Source organism: Schistocerca serialis, chromosome 3 (assembly GCF_023864345.2).
Source record: "Schistocerca serialis cubense isolate TAMUIC-IGC-003099 chromosome 3, iqSchSeri2.2, whole genome shotgun sequence".
Taxonomy (NCBI): domain Eukaryota; kingdom Metazoa; phylum Arthropoda; class Insecta; order Orthoptera; family Acrididae; genus Schistocerca; species Schistocerca serialis.
In genome coordinates, this window is record NC_064640.1 from 722,418,754 (window position 1) to 722,435,536 (window position 16,783).

At 41.4% G+C, this 16,783-nt stretch overlaps 1 protein-coding gene across 1 annotated transcript in view; it reads right to left on the minus strand.

Annotated features, from left to right (window-relative positions):
• Positions 1-1,258: 1,258 nt before the first annotated feature.
• The window catches only part of LOC126471147 (uncharacterized), a 69,767-nt gene continuing 54,242 nt past the window's right edge, over positions 1,259-16,783 (minus strand). The window contains exon 2 of the mRNA XM_050099245.1: positions 1,259-2,139. Within this exon, the coding sequence (XP_049955202.1) occupies positions 1,259-2,139 (881 nt within the window). The remainder of the gene's footprint in view (positions 2,140-16,783) is intronic.

Genomic DNA, 16,783 nt, shown 5'->3' on the forward strand with positions numbered 1-16,783 from the left:
CCCGAAATCTGCAGCATGTTTAAGAAGAATATCAATTGGCTCTTTTTTTAGAGCTTCTGCCGTTAAAAAATAAAATTCTGAAGATATGGAAGCCATTGCCTTATACCTCTTAGTGAGTACTGTCAGGATTTGATCATAAACCAAATTTATTTCCCTCTGAAACTCCCGTTTTGAGTCGAGATAATCATCATGGATTTGTTTGTTTGAATCTGAAAGACGTTGGCTTATGATCCTCCGTCTTTTTTCAGCAGAATTATCATCGATGCCGATTTTTTGCGCTTGCTTTGTTGCATAGTCGATTACTGGACCAATACCTTGATCTCGGATTTCCTGAATCGTATTTAACAATCCCTTTATCATTTTGCTAGCCTTCTCGACTGCAACAGTCTCTTTCTGAAGTGACTTGCTGATTGTATCAATCTAGACTAGAATTATTTCCCACAGATGCAAAAGACATAGGAATTTGAAGTCGATTTGCTTGATGAGTCCTTGAGCCCCCACTGACGTTTCAGGTTCCATTTGTCTTGATTAATATCAGCCACTTCCTCCAGACTTGCATACTGTTCGCTCAGTGTTCTTTTTAAAGCAGTGACTGCTCTTCGTTTGGTTGACCACCTAGTGTCTTAATGACCATTGAATGTAATGTCGAAGTTACTTAACACAGCTTGCCACTGAATAAAGTAAATATCTTTTGAACGGTTCCAAAAAAAAGTAATCATTAAAGGCGAAACAGCGGCAGCATGCGATCCGTTAAGGTTTAAACTATGTGCAGCACATGGTACAAACCGAGCACTATCATTATTTTTGAGAACCTGAGCTTGCACATCGATATATTTTCCAGCCATATTGCTGCCATTATCATAACCTTGACCTCTGCAATTATCCATACTTAGCCCATCTTCTTTAAGTTTTTTAAGGATGTCCTCTGAAAGCCTTCACCTGTTCTTTCATTAGTGTTGATAAAGTCAATGAAACTTTCTTTAACTTGATGTTTCCCATCTGAAAAGTCAACAAATTTAATAACATGGCTCATTTGCTCAATGTGAGCACTGACTGGTGTGCAGTCAAAGATAATCGAAAAGTATTTTCCATTTTTTTAATTGATTCAAGATTTTCTGCCTCAAGTTCCTTCCAATTAAAGTTATGAGCTCGTTTCGGACCTTAGGGGAAAAGTAACTGGGTGCCATTTTATTTTATTTAACGTATGCCATATGTTTTGCTAGTTTAGAATGTTAGCGACTTTTAAGTTCTAATGTGCTTAAAAAACTCCACTACTTGACTCGCCAATGATTTCGAGGAACAGCAAAGAAAGAAGTGGTAGATTATTCTTAGTACAAAATATAATTACATCTATGACTACTTTCTGTATGTTCCTCCACTTCTCTACGTCCTTCTGAATACTTTCTTGAATTTCATCATCTACAGTTGTCTTTTGTTTTAGTCGGTTTTGCAAATCTTTCCACTGTATGCAACACAACCTGTGGCTGGACGAGTTTTCGTGATTGTAAATGAGAGGGTTTAAGTGTTTGCAGTCATTGAAGCCTTTATTAAAATCTGAAAATGAAGATGACTTTCCTCGATGATCCTTCCCAAAGAGGAGACAGGGGAAAGAAAATAGAGAATCTTCCGACTGGCTATAAAGTAACCATTGTCTTCGCACACGTTCGCCATTTGTGAGCTTTCTGTAAAACCACTTGCCATCGAAACGTCTATCTCCATCCGACACAGAAAACTTGAAGGTTGATACGTCAACTATTTGAGGGTCACGTTCAGCCAGCACAGTTCGAGTACTATCAGTAATCAATGGATAGCTAGGCCATTTCTTGGGATCATTGAAAACTATTTCACCTATTTCTGGTGAACAGCCTTCTTCTAGTGGAGGTATATCATGACAACCAACTGCTGACCCTTCCTCATCTAAAGAACTATATGTGGAAGATTCGTACTCTTCATAGTTGTTTTCTGAAACTAGTGGGGCTATATGATGGAAAGTTGATGGTTGTAGTTGGTTGTCATCATTTGTTTGTGGATGTGTTTCCGTATTATCATATTCAAAATCGGCGTTACTCTCGTCTTGATCTGTTGCAGTGTTACGTGTTTCCACCTCCTTCTTGGGTTTTAGCCAATTTTCGAAGTCTCCTAAAAGGTGAACTGCAGCTCTTTCCTTTTATTTTCTTAGTTTTTTAAATGCACTTCCAGATAGTCTTTTAGGTCCCATTTCTTTGTTGTATGAAAGGAAATGTTTTAACCTGGAATGAAATATAAATGCAAATAAAATGAACCTATACACATAATAATATAACAATAACATATGAATAATTTATAATGGGCCACACAAAAGAGAACCCTCTGGGCTCAAGTACCAACAATTGGCTCAAGTACTCTCCCCAGGTCAGGCCGAATCTAGACAAGACACTCAGACTTGTCATGTCGAAAATTGCCTTGATTTCTGCCACTGCCAAATTTCAGCTGTAGAGACACAGTGGAAGTTACCTAAAAGAAATCACGAAAGCTTTTATTTAGTGTGTTGGCGCTTACAAGGAAAGGCCTGTCCACACGTTACGATTTGTCTGCACAGGTATCTGCGCAAATGTGTGTGCATGCAAAAGATCGCCGCAAATCAGATATTAGATTGTAGAGCGTACCCAGGAGCCGATATAGACTCAGATCACAATTTAGTAATGATGAAGAGCAGGTTTAAGTTTAAGAGAACCGTTCGAAAGAACCAGTCGGGAATCAAATGGGATACTAAAGCTCTGAGGAATGATGATACGCGTTGAAGATCGCGAAGGCTGTGGATACTGGGGTCGTGAATACCAAGGTTGGAAGTTCAAGTGAAGAAGAGTGGAAATCTCTAAAAACAGCAGTCACAGATGTTGGGATGATAAACATAGGAACAAGGAAGAGAAATACGAAGAAGCCATGGGTAATAGAAGAAATACGTCATGTGATCGATGAAGGAAGGAAGTATAAAAACGTTCAGGGAAATTCAGGAATACAGAAATACAAGTCAATTACGAATGAAATAAATCTGAAATGCGGAGAAGCTAAGGCAAAATGGCTGCAGGAAAGATGTGAAGAAATTGAAAATTAAATGATCGTCGGTAAGACTGATTCAGCATACAGAAAAGTGAAAACAACATTCGGGAAAATTAAGCCGACAGTAAACTCAGCTGGTCTGTCAAACCACGGAGATATCTTCACATTAATACAATGTCTGAAAATTGGTTAAAAGAAGGCATCTTGTCGGCACATATAAAAGATAACTATAGAGTCGTCTGATGGTAAATAAAAATCGATGTAATCTGTAAGGGTCTGAAAGACGTGCTTGACGTTTGTGCGTCCCGTTTCCAGGCGCGTGCACTGCCGGGCTAAAAGCAATGGCGGTAACATTAAGACTGCAGTGGTAATTCCACTGCTGAGCGCAAAGGAGAGGGCGGATGGATGGGAAAAATACATTGAAGGACTCTATTAGGTGGAAGACGTTTCTGATGGAGTGTTAGAAGAAGAGACGAGTGTTGACATGGAAGACAGAGGGGATCCAGTATTAGAGGCACAATTTAAGAGGGCTTTGGAGGACTTGAAATCAAATAAGGCTGACGGGATAGGTAATATTCCATCGTAATTTCTGAAGTCATTGGGAGAAGTAGCAACCAAATGACTGCTCAACTAGGTGAGTAGAATCTATGAGACTGGCGACGTACCATCAGACTTTCGGAAAAATATCATACTCACAATTCCGAAGATAGCAAAGGCAGATAGGTGTGAGAACTACCGGACAATCAGATTAACATCTCACGCATCGAAGATACTGACGAGAATAATATATATAAGAATGGAAAAGAAAATTGAGGATCTATTAGGTGACGATCAGTTTGGCTTTAAGGAAGGTAAAGGCACCAGATAGGCAGTCACGACACAGTGACTGATAATGGATGCAAGACTGAAGAAAAATCATGACACTTCCATAGGATCTGTCGACCTAGAAAAAGCGTTCGACAATGTAAAATGGTGCAAGATGTTCGAAATTCTGAAGAGAATAGGAGTAAGCTATAGAGAAAGCTTATCCATCGACTCTTTGATTTGGTCTGAATGTCAGATATCAAGGTAAAAAAAAAAAAATAAAAAACATAGCAGCAAAACAATGTAGAAGTATATCAGAAGTGACGGTGACAATAAATGCTGACTTTTTAATATTTCTTTGAATTCAAACAAATTTTATTGTCAGGGAAACCACATTGGGCACACTATGTTGCTTTATATTAGGCAATACTAACGATGTAAGAGCTAGAGAATTTAGAGTTAGCCAATTTGTTTCAAAAAAATTTCCCATAGAGAGATACAACGTGCATCGAGAAACATATCGCAGCCAGATATGACTGAAACTGAAGTGCTCAGGGCTTGTTTTACTAAATCAAATTGACTAGTGCGGTATCGCCAGTGTTTGTGAACCTTGAATGCACAATTCACGTAATCTGATAATAATGCCCGTTATTGATCTGGATGGTTCATTGTTACCTGTGTGTATGGACCAGCAACTTTGGTTCACGCCTGATAATACCAGCTTTACGTACAGAAAAAATTGTGAAGGGATCATCGATGTCTGGAGTAAAAAAAAAAAAAAACTGGAAGAGAGAGAGAAATAAATGTATGGCATTTTTCACACATCAGGCTTTATTTCCGATTTAAAGAAAGTTGTTGTTGTCCTTCTGTGTTCTGTATTCCATACAAACGCTTTGAGAAATGCATGAAAATTCGGCCGGATTTCATTAACCCGGAGAGTCTCAGTGGAATGCAGGAAGGGACACTTCGTGCCTCATGTGGCAAAACAGCAGGTAGTATAGTGGAAAAAATTCAGATATACTATCAATATCACGCTTCTACTTGGCACGTACATCAAAGTTGCTTCTTTAACACAGCTTGCTTTTATCAAAAACATTCATCTGAGATTATAATGAAATTAGCGTCACTTTGATATTAATCAAATGTGATGACATTTACGATAAAACAACTGATTTCATCTTCAATACTTTTAAATCTTATGTGTAATTGTAACTGGTACTTCTGTTATAAAGAATATGACAAACAGCCAAATTCCCTTAGACAGCATATCAAATGTTACTGAAATAAACAATAAAGGTGCTGCAATTATCAAACACGAGTATGTTCGTATTTATTAATTTTAGTAAAGGAAATGTAGTTGTGAGAAAGAAAAATTGTATGATTGGCATTGTAGATGAATGAGTTCATATTATTTTGAATAATCAAAAGTAAAACTCTGTTTTTTATGTACTTATAAACAACAAGACTGATAATTTTAGTATCTTCCCTAGGGACGCTTTTGGCAACACCTATGTCGATTGAAACTTATAGTGACATGTGCATGACTTTCCACAGATTTTGATATGTATATATTGTTATAATGTAGTTTTACCTACTGCTACGAATTTCAAATAAAACAACTAACTGAAAAAAAAACAGTCCAGAAATTAAGCATATATATGTAAGAAGCGTCAAATCATAAATAGTGCGATGCTACTGCGATAAAAACGGGGAAAATGTTTAACTGTCTGATAAAACAAAATAAGAGTTTGATTCAAACATGGATGAATCGTAGCTGCTTATGAACCATGAGTATGAGCACCCGAAACATGTTGCTATTACAGAACACATGACTCACCTTCCATGATGTACGACCGAGCGCTTCCTATAGCTACACAGCCACAGATGAACTGGTAACTGTTGAGTTTTGCAAGGCCGTGTAACTTTGAATGCAGCTTTGGCGAGCCTCTGAGGGGGGCAGTCAGCCTCACGGTCGACAGGATTAGGGTCGGCACCGAGGTCCTTCTGCGAATAGGAGACAGACAACACGGAGGTGCGTGTCCGGCCTGGTCTACTTACGCTCACCAGCTAACACAAACACCTACCACTACGAAGGCGGGTAGCGATTTTGAAACCTAATGGAAAGCCGACCAGGGTGGGGAGGTAGGCTAGTCGTCACTGCCAATGAACTTTTAAGTGCTAAATTATTTCTCAGTATGATAACCAGGTATTACCGGAAGTGTACATGGTGCGTTCAGCATGGCTTGTTCTATGTCGCTCTCATTAGGCCTCGTGCTTCAAAATCCTCACCCCCAAACGTTTGGGAAAATCGTATTTGCCCTGACCTGTCGAGAGTACAATTAAGCCAAAAGGATCTATGTTCCTTCAAAACCTCAAATCTGCTAACACATTGTCGACTCAGCGGAGATAAAAGAATATGGTAAAAAGATTTGATATGGCAATTACCATAGCAAAATTAATGAGACCAGTAATATTAACAACGAATCTTGTTTATAGGTGTATGTGATAATTGTTATTAAATAGGTCTAATATGAATTTCTGGGTACTTTGTTAAGGTAATATTTTGCAACTGTTGCCATAAGCTAATATAACAAGTAAATAATATTTACTTACCGTGAATATAGAGTATATGTTTACTTGCCCAATTAAACAAGAAATGTAACTGGATCCGACCACAATCGCACTTTATACATTTGCATGAAGATGAAGATGTCAAAACTGGTTTGCAAGGTTATGTGCTCTCGTGCTCTGATAAAAAAGTTCATGGAGTAAGGAGGTTCAGCTTGGGTGATATATATTAGCTGAGCACTGCCAAAAAAGTAGTTGTAGTAGTATTAGTAGTAGTAGTATTTTTCAAAAGTTTACCTAAAATGATAATACCGGCCGCGGCGCACATTCTGTTTCGAGCAGACTGCACATCTACGCCATAGTCTGCGTTTCTTGGACTGGTTACTTGGAGTGACATGAGGAAAGTGCCTCCCAGTAAAGCGAATAGTTTTCTCGTCATCAGAGCGTTTTCCTGTACTCTCTTTTCTCCGCTCTGTAGCAATTTTTTCCGAAATTTCTCGTACCAGACTGGCTGCGGCGCAGCACCTTTTTTTTTTTTTTTTTTTTTTTTTTTTTGAGAGCTGCGCGGCGCTCCATCACGTCATCGTCGGCGGCCTTTGGAATTTGCGCCCACCTTGTTCTTGCGCCCCTGGCGGGGGACACTCCTGCCAACCCCTATGTACACCCCTGGAGTAAGGGTGTCACGGAATGGCAAAGGGCACAAGCAGAGGATGAGGAGTGCCAGGGCCTTAGAACTCAACCACATTTCATTGTGGAGGGAAATTTGTTGTGTAGAGTTACCAGGTGCGGACCACAGGTAGTGGTACCAAAGAGTTTGATAGAGGAAGTCTTAAAGCAAGCCCATGATTATGTGCTTTCGGGGCCTGGTGGTCGTCGAGTAACAGAAAGATGAGTTGCAGAACGATTTTGGTGGCGCACTCGGAGAAGGGATGTGGAACAATACGTAGCCACCCTTTCCCCCCCTCCAAGCGGCAGTGGCGGCGGCTGAAAGACGACAGCGGCTGAGGCGGCGTGTGATGACGCCCGGCCCCAAGCTACGGCACGAGGCGCGACTACCTGCGGCAAGGTCACGGACGGTCAGAGCGGTAAACTCTTTCCACTACAAAGGAGACCCCCGCTGTTATCGCAACGAGACAGCTTGTCGGACGGAGATCGCAATGTTGTTCCCCATGCACACAGGAGGCGGCGACTTTGGCAGAGATTATTAGCGCTACTGGACCTATTAGTTGGTGATAGTGAACACTGTCGCTTTTGCAAAAGTCAAGGGATAAAGGACAAACTATTAAGGGCTGCTAGCCTCATTAGTAACCCTTGTCAGATGCAAGAACACTGAGCATAGGGAGAACACGCTGTAGAATTTTCAAGGCAAAGACAGCGGACTTTGAATTTAGAAAGAGGGGATAATTAAATAAACCGATATTTGAGTAAAGTGGGTGTGTAGTCGTGATGAACTTACGTTTTGGTAATCCATGACGGTGAAGGCTAGGCATAGATAGCTGTGCCAGACAAAAACAAACTGTTCATCACAGAGCTTAGGCCCCTGAGCCATGGTAAATTCCTATATAAAGAATTCGGAAAAAGCCAGGAAAAATGGTTCAAATGGCTCTGAGCACTATGGGACTTAACATCTGAGGTCATCAGTCCCCTATAACTTAGAACTACTTAAACCTAAGTAACATAAGGACATCACACTCATCCATGCCCGAGGCAGGATTCGAACCTGCGACTGTAGCGGTCGCGGTTCCAGACTGACGCGCCTAGAACCGCTCGGCCACACCAGCCGGCTAGACAGAGGACAGTAAAATAGATCAACAACTTAAAGACACGTACGTGCAGTGCAGTTGTTCAACTTACGCTTTTATTTGGATCACAGGAACTGATGCACCATTAGTCCAGCCCATTCCACTCGTTGAGTTGCTCTAAGGCTAATACAAAAGGGGAACTGGTTTATGACACTGTGTTGACTGCAAATGGACAACTAGTTTGCCACCATAATTTTGCAGCAAGTAATTGTCTACGGAACAATAAATTTAAGAAGACAGCATGAGCTAGACAGTTGGCAGAATGCAACAGGCTACCTCCAAGTTCCTTTGGAAGAAAGCCCTCCCCGACAATTACCCTAGAAGCTGTGTGTGTGACCTCATAGTGCCGTGTGGTTACTCAAACGTAGGGCGTGCCAAACAGTAACCGAACTAGCGTGAGAGCTGGTCCTTTGAGAATGTGCATGGGTATTTTCGTCAAGATATTCTTATATTAATATCGTGTGTTTTCTTATTAATGACTTAATTAAATATGTCGAAGATATGAAATGTTGTTTGTCTTAGGTTAGTCGTTTTATTTATTTCCTTTTTTGATGAAACGTGCAACAGGACAGTACCTTGTTTACTGAGTGACAATTTTGAGCAAAGAGGAAAGAGGGAATGTACTGCTTTAGTATAAATGAAGTTATCTCTAATTTTAGGACCGTGGTAGACAGTATGTTGTTTTCTGTCACTGATCAGCTTGAAAATGGGGCTATGAGATCAAAAAAAGTTTGCTATCTCAAGGCAAAATGTTGTCTAATAACTCAATCAGAAAGTAGGTCGACGGTGTTTCCCTCATTCCTGTCTGACCAGAACTAAATTTGTGTATTGACAAGGAGGCCATAAGCCTGAAAACAGTGGATGTAATGTAGTCAAGTGTTATCTGATCATAACGTGAGTTAACTAGATAAGGATAGATCATTACATTGGTTTCATGACACATACATAACATGATTGCTAGTTGGTAAAGAACAAATTAGATAAAATTTTATGTGTGAAAATACGAAGTTGCTTTCTGATGAAATTTGTTACCTACCTAATGTGCTACTGTATAATTTTGTACTAGTTTAATTTGAGATAGGAGTTAATCATGGATTACTTATTGAGAGCCCCATTCTGAGTAAATAGTGTCAAGTAGTATTTGTTTCAAATATGTATTTTCTTTTTCAGAGTTTCTGATTGGTGACTGGAGAATATTCATAACTGTAAATGTTTATGGAGCCATTGAATGCTTGGTGTTTAGTATTATTAATTACATTGAATGTTTACTTATTTTCCGATGTTTTGCACAATTGATGAATAGGTAGTGGACATAGCATAAAATATTTTGAAACCATTGTAGACTGAGTGTTTTATATTATTGATTGTGTTGAATACTTACTACTTTTTCAATGCTTTGCATAGAACACATTCTGTTTTGTTGAGATACTCTAACAGTCGCCCTTGTTATCAGTAGTTGATTATTATGTCTTAGGATAGTATAGTGTGTTTACTTAATGAGTACCAACCTGTATTGGACATAAATGTGGTTAATTGCTTAAGATGATTGCATTTATAGAATTTTAGTAATGTTATGAATGTTTACATAATGTGTACCAACCTTTATTGGATATAAGTGTTATTAATTGATTAAGCTGATTTCATTTACAGAATTTTTGTAATATTATGAATGTGTTTACATAATGAGTACCAACCTGTATTGGATCTAACTGTGACTAATAATGGTGATTTCATTTACAGAATTTTTGTAATGTTATGAATATTTGTGGCAATGGCCACTGTGTCAATGGTCTTGGCAAGTTAACTATTTCAAATGATGTATCTTGAACCTTGCCAAACATAACAAAAAATTAATAACGGATTGGTATAGCATGGAGATTAGGGTCTCCTCCTCGTGGCACTAACCGAAAAATGTCCTGGACTGTCGTTCCATCGGAAAGACAGCCCTGAGTCCATTTTCTTCAAAGATATCTGAGAGTGATGAAACGGAACTTATTGTCCTGTTCCATGTATTTTCCAGTAAATTGCGGTACAGGAGAACTATAGCCAGAGTGTTTTGACTCTGCAGAATCGAATTCCGTGTATGACAAACAGAAGAGAATGGACCAAGTGGTGTTTATTTATTTATTTATTCATTTTATTTCATGTGTGCCACATTTCCTTGTATCCTTTCCCGTATGCGACCTTTGACTGTATGAATGAGATAGTATGTGATGTGGCAGAAAGCTCTGGTCAGAGGTCATAGCATTGCATGTGTTGAGTCGTTCTGTGGTAGGGTAGTACCAGTCCCCTAAACGTGAACAAGTTTAGTAAAGATGGTGGCAAGTCAGGTGAGAGAGATCGCAAAGACCGCACTGCAGTTCCTTCTCTAAATCCTCGCACAAACGAAAAAATGGCTGACATCGAAATAAGTGTCCAAGGAATAGAAAAGCAACTGGAATCACTCAATAGAGGAAAGTCCACTGGACCTGACGGGATACCAATTCGATTCTACACAGAGAACGCGAAAGAACTTGCCCCCCTTCGAACAGCTGTGTACCGCAAGTCTCTAGAGGAACGGAGGGTTCCAAATGATTGGAAAAGAGCACAGGTAGACCCAGTCTTCAAGAAGGGTCGTCGAGCAGATGCGCAAAACTATAGACCTATATCTCTGACGTCGATCTGTTGTAGAATTTTAGAACATGTTTTTTGCTCGAGTATCATGTCGTTTTTGGAAACCCAGAATCTACTATGTAGGAATCAACATGGATTCCGGAAACAGCGACCGTGTGGGACCCAACTCGCTTTATTTGTTCATGAGACCCAGAAAATATTAGATACAGGCTCCCTGGTAGATGCTATTTTTCTTGACTTCCGGAAGGCGTTTGATACAGTTCCGCACTGTCGCCTGATAAACAAAGTAAGAGCCTACGGAATATCAGACCAGCTGTGTGCCTGGATTGAAGAGTTTTTAGCAAACAGAACACAGCATGTTGCTATCAATGGAGAGACGTCTACAGACGTTAAAGTAACCTCTGGCGTGCCACAGGGGAGTGTTATGGGAACATTGCTTTTCACAATATATATAAATGACCTAGTAGATAGTGTCGGAAGTTCCATGCGGCTTTTCGCGGATGATGCTGTAGTATACAAAGAAGTTGCAGCATTAGAAAATTGTAGCGAAATGCAGGAAGATCTGCAGCGGATAGGCACTTGGTGCAGGGAGTGGCAACTGTCCCTTAACATAGACAAACGTAATGTATTGCGAATACACAGAAAGAAGGATACTTTATTGTATGATTATATGATAGCGGAACAAACACTGGTAGCAGTTACTTCTGTAAAATATCTGGGAGTATGCGTGCGGAACGATTTGAAGTGGAATGATCATATAAAATTAATTGTTGGTAAGGCGGGTACCAGGTTGAGATTCATTGGGAGAGTGCTTAGAAAATGTAGTCCATCAACAAAGGAGAAGGCTTACAAAACACTCGTTCGACCTATACTTGAGTATTGCTCATCAGTGTAGGATCCGTACCAGATCGGTTTGACGGAGGAGATAGAGAAGATCCAAAGAAGAGCGGCGCGTTTCGTCACAGGGTTATTTGGTAACCGTGATAGCGTTACGGAGATGTTTAATAAACTCAAGTGGCAGACTCTGCAAGAGAGGCGCTCTGCATCGCGGTGTAGATTGCTCGCCAGGTTTCGAGAGGGTGCGTTTCTGGATGAGGTATCGAATATATTGCTTCCCCCTACTTATACCTCCCGAGGAGATCACGAATGTAAAATTAGAGAGATTAGAGCGCGCACGGGGGCTTTGAGACAGTCGTTCTTCCCGCGAACCATACGCGACTGGAACAGGAAAGGGAGGTAATGGCACACCGTTGGGTGGCTTGCGGAGTATAAATGTAGATGTAGGTGTAGATTGGTTCTGTTAGGATGGCGAACCATCCCCTCCACCACCTTTTGAACGAAGAACGGTTAGGTGAGGTGTCCGGTCGAGCACTTGTTCCTTGGTCGCGGTGCTGGACAGACATGGAGACGCAGCCCTCGTTTTTGTAATGTTAACAAAGGTATTAGATTGTTTGAAATCTGCTCAGTAATGAAGTCCAGATGTTGAAATCAGGTGCGAGATTACCATTAAACCCCATAAGGGTATTTATTTTCATAATTTATTTGAATTTCAGTAGAACTTTGCGTTTGTGCCTTGGTCAGGCCACACACCATGGGCCTTAAGCTCACGGTCATTTTATTGCTCTGTGCTGAACGGAAATTCACTCATTCAATTTATTTTAATCTGCTCTTTCATTTACAGTAATATTTTGGGGGAATTTTATTTATTTTCCACATGTTTTCTTTGTGAACTAGCTATCGCGCCACGTGGTCGGTTGGAGCAACCGCCACATCGATAAATTGTAGTTTCGGTCTGAAAATGTATTGTACGCGATGAATAATCATATGATAGTGAGCGAATTTAAAACAGGGAAGGAATAATCTTGTGTGTCCGTAATTTTCTAGATGTCTGTTGGCTACCGAAACTTGGCCACGTGTGTTGAATAGCATTGAAGTGAAAATGTTTCTTGTGATCCACCATAACTATTTGATTTGTTAGCGATGTTGTACGTTAAGTAAAATACATGGTTTAAACTCGTGCCACTAGGAAAAGTGTGCTCATTGATTTGATAAAGACTTGCGAAATACTCTTCCACCCTGACCTAGTTTTGCTTGTAGTGTCTTTGCTGAACTTGTTCTGAGTCACCTACAGCAATTGAATCTAATAAGCATGAGTTTAGGTATAACTGTGTATCTGTATGAAATTACATTGAAGCCAGGTCTGCGCTCCCGTCTCATTCCATAATTACATGGCGAAACTGAACCATCTTAACTAGAGAGACCAGTTGTGATAATGTATATTAAAAGAGAAACACGACTAGTTGTTGAAATACCATCAGTACTGAATAACTATCATATAATCTGTACCCTCGACTGATTATTTGCTCCCTCCATCGTAAGGAATAGGTGAAAGTCATTACCACAGTCGAATTCTGGGTCATGAAAGCAAATAAAAGCTATATACTGCCTATTAAGCCCTGTATAGATGCCTTCTGTAGTGGTTCAAAAATATATTTTGTTATCTGTTGCGTTCAAATTTTTTCCACTAGAAATTACTAATACCCGGCAATAACTCGCAGGGTCCCGTAATTTTGTGGACCACACGAATTTAAGAAACCATTTATCACAGACGGTAGCTTGCAGGAGCGGTAGGACATGGCAAAGTGACGGCAATCTCCCGACTTAGGTGGAGTTTTGCCACCACCAGTACTGGAAGGTTACATTGCACATGGAACGAACTTGATGTCCGAATTACTGCCACAGTTGTATCGTCTATTGAGAATTAAAAAATTACGGACCAGTCCATTTCATCCGCGGGTGAATGGGAGAACGGAGCGAGTACATAGGACAATTTCGAAAATGTTAAGTTATTATGTGAATGGAAACTGGGACGTTTATCTTCCATACGTGGTATCGAGTTATAACACTAAAATACATTCGTGGATCGGGATGTCACCGTTCGAGGTTGTCTATGGAAGAAAGATGCCATCGACATTTGAAGTTCTATGTCTGAAATCGGGAGCTAAAGGGGACGCAGTGAGGGAATTTGCACAGTCAATACGGGATGTATGGAAGAGGGTACAGAAGGCCAACACGAAAGCGTCAGAGAGGCAGAAACAACCGAATAGGCGGTTGGAACCTTTACCACAGTACAGGGTAGGTCAATGGGTATTAATCACGAATCCATATACACCTAAGGGAAAGACGAAAAAACTCTTGACGAAGTACCATGGACCATACCAGGTCGTGGAGATGAATTCGTCTGTGAATGTTAAAGTACAGCTGCCAACAAAAACATCCATTATCTACGTGAGTAGAGTAAAGGTTTTTAAAGGAATGGTGGACGGATTACCTCAATTACAAGCAAGTGACCCGATTTCAGAGGCTAGGCAAAGCAAGTGGAGGAAGAAGGTCTCGGCGGAAGAACAACAGCGGACGCTTTCCAAACAGAATTATCGTGTCGCGGATGTTCAGTATGCAATGCATGGTTACAAAGGAAAGTGCACATAAAGTAAGAACGTCCCTAGCTGTGTAACAGTACGTTTAAAGAACGGCTTGCTCAAGTACCAGTCAACTATGAAGAAAAAATGCGGTGTTTGTTGTTGTTGTTGTTTCTGGTGACACCATTGAGACACAAAAAGAACAGCTATCGCGAAGTGAGTATTATAAATATCTCTTTGATAACAACTGGCTGACAAATGTTGTTATACGCTGAAGCGCCAAGGAAACTGGTATAAGCATATGTATTCAAATACACAGATATATAAACAGGCAGAATATGGCGCTGCGGTCGGCAATGTCTATACAGGGTGTTACAAAAAGGTACGGCCAAACTTTCAAGAAACATTCCTCACACACAAATAAAGAAAAGATGTTATGTGGACATGTGTCCGGAAACGCTTAATTTCCATGTTAGAGCTCATTTTAGTTTCGTCAGTATGTACTGTACTTCCTCGATTCACCGCCAGTTGGACCAATTGAAGGAAGGTAATGTTGACTTCGGTGCTTGTGTTGACATGCGACTCATTGCTCTACAGTACTAGCATCAAGCACATCAGTACGTAGCATCAACGGGTTAATGTTCATCACGAACGTGGTTTTGCAGTCAGTGCAATGTTTACAAATGCGGAGTTGGCAGATGCCCATTTGATGTTTGGATTAGCACGGGGCAATAGCGGTGGCGCGGTACGTTTGTATCGAGACAGATTTTCAGAACGAAGGTGTCCCGACCGGAAGACCTTCGAAGCAATTGATCGGCGTCTTAGGGAGCACGGAACATTCCAGCCTATGACTCGCGACTGGAGAAGACCTAGAACGACGAGGACACCTGCAATGGACGAGGCAATTCTTCGTGTTGTTGACGATAACCTTAATGTCAGCGTCAGAGAAGTTGCTGCTGTACAAGGTAACGTTGACCACGTCACTGTATGGAGAGTGCTACGGGAAAACCAGTTGTTTCCGTACCATGTACAGCGTGTGCAGGCACTATCAGCAGCTGATTGGCCTCCACGGGTACACTTCTGCGAATGGTTGATCCAACAGTGTGTCAATCTTCATTTCAGTGCAAATGTTCTCTTTACGGATGAGGCTTCATTCCAACGTGATCAAATTGTAAATTTTCACAATCAACATGTGTGGGCTGACGAGAATCCGCACGCAATTGTGCAATCACGTCATCAACACAGATTTTCTGTGAACGTTTGGGCAGGCATTGTTGGTGATGTCTTGATTGGGCCCCATGTTCTTCCACCTACGCCCAATGGAGCACGTTATCATGATTTCGTACGGGATAATCTACCTGTGCTGCTGGAACATGTGCCTTTACAAGTACGACACAACATGTGGTTCATGCACGATGAAGCTCCTGCAAATTTCAGTCGAAGTGTTCGTACACTTCTCAACAACAGATTCGGTGACCGATGGATTGGTAGAGGCAGACCAATTCCATGGTCTCCACGCTGTCCTGACCTCAACCCTCTTGACTTTCATTTATGGGGGCATTTGAAAGCTCTTGCCTACGCAACCCTGGTACCAAATGTAGAGACTCTTCGTGCTCGTATTGTGGACGGCTGTGATACAATACGCCATTCTCCAGAGCTACATCAGCGCATCAGGGATTCCATGCGACGGAGGGTGGATGCATGTATCCCTTCTAACAGAGGCCATTTTGAACATTTCCTGTAACAAAGTGTTTGAAGTCACGCTGGTACGTTCTGTTGCTGTGTGTTTCCATTCCATGATTAATGTGATTTGAAGAGCAGTAATAAAATGAGCTCTAACATGGAAAGTAAGCATTTCCGGACACATGTCCACCTAACATATTTACTTCCTTTCTGTGTGAGGAATGTTTCCTGAAAGTTTGGCCGTACCTTTTTATAACACCCTGTATAAGACAACAAGTATGTGGCGCAGTTGACGCCATGAACTCTGCCTCAGCTTCCCTATCTGCCTTCCGACCACCATGCGCATCCTGTACGACCACATCCCCTTCTCCCACCTTCTTGTCCTCGGAAACATACGCACCCTGTACATCGTCTCGATGCCTCCACCCCCTGATATTTCCCTTCCTCACCACCCCAGCCCGTTGCCACGCCTTTACCGTTTTGTCCCGCCCTCTCTCCATCTCCAAAGTCTCCACCTCCTTTCCTAACGCAACTTCCAGTACCTACCCCTGCCGGATGATGATCCCCGCCCTGACATCTACCCCTCCTACCAACTCTAACCCCACCTTGATCCTCCTCCTCCTTTGGGGTCACTTTCCCCACCTCTTCCCTTGCCCTGAGTGGTTTCCGTCCCTCCTACCACACCCCTCCCCGCCCACTCGCAGCCACTGGCCATTAACGTGCCATCTTCTGAGGAATCATTTGCGCTATGATTTCACCCGGAACAAGTCCCGTCCACTCACCCCCTCCGGAACAAGTCCCGCCCATTCACCCTTGGTTTTCCCGGTATTTGTTTGTAGCCTGGTTTACCGCGTT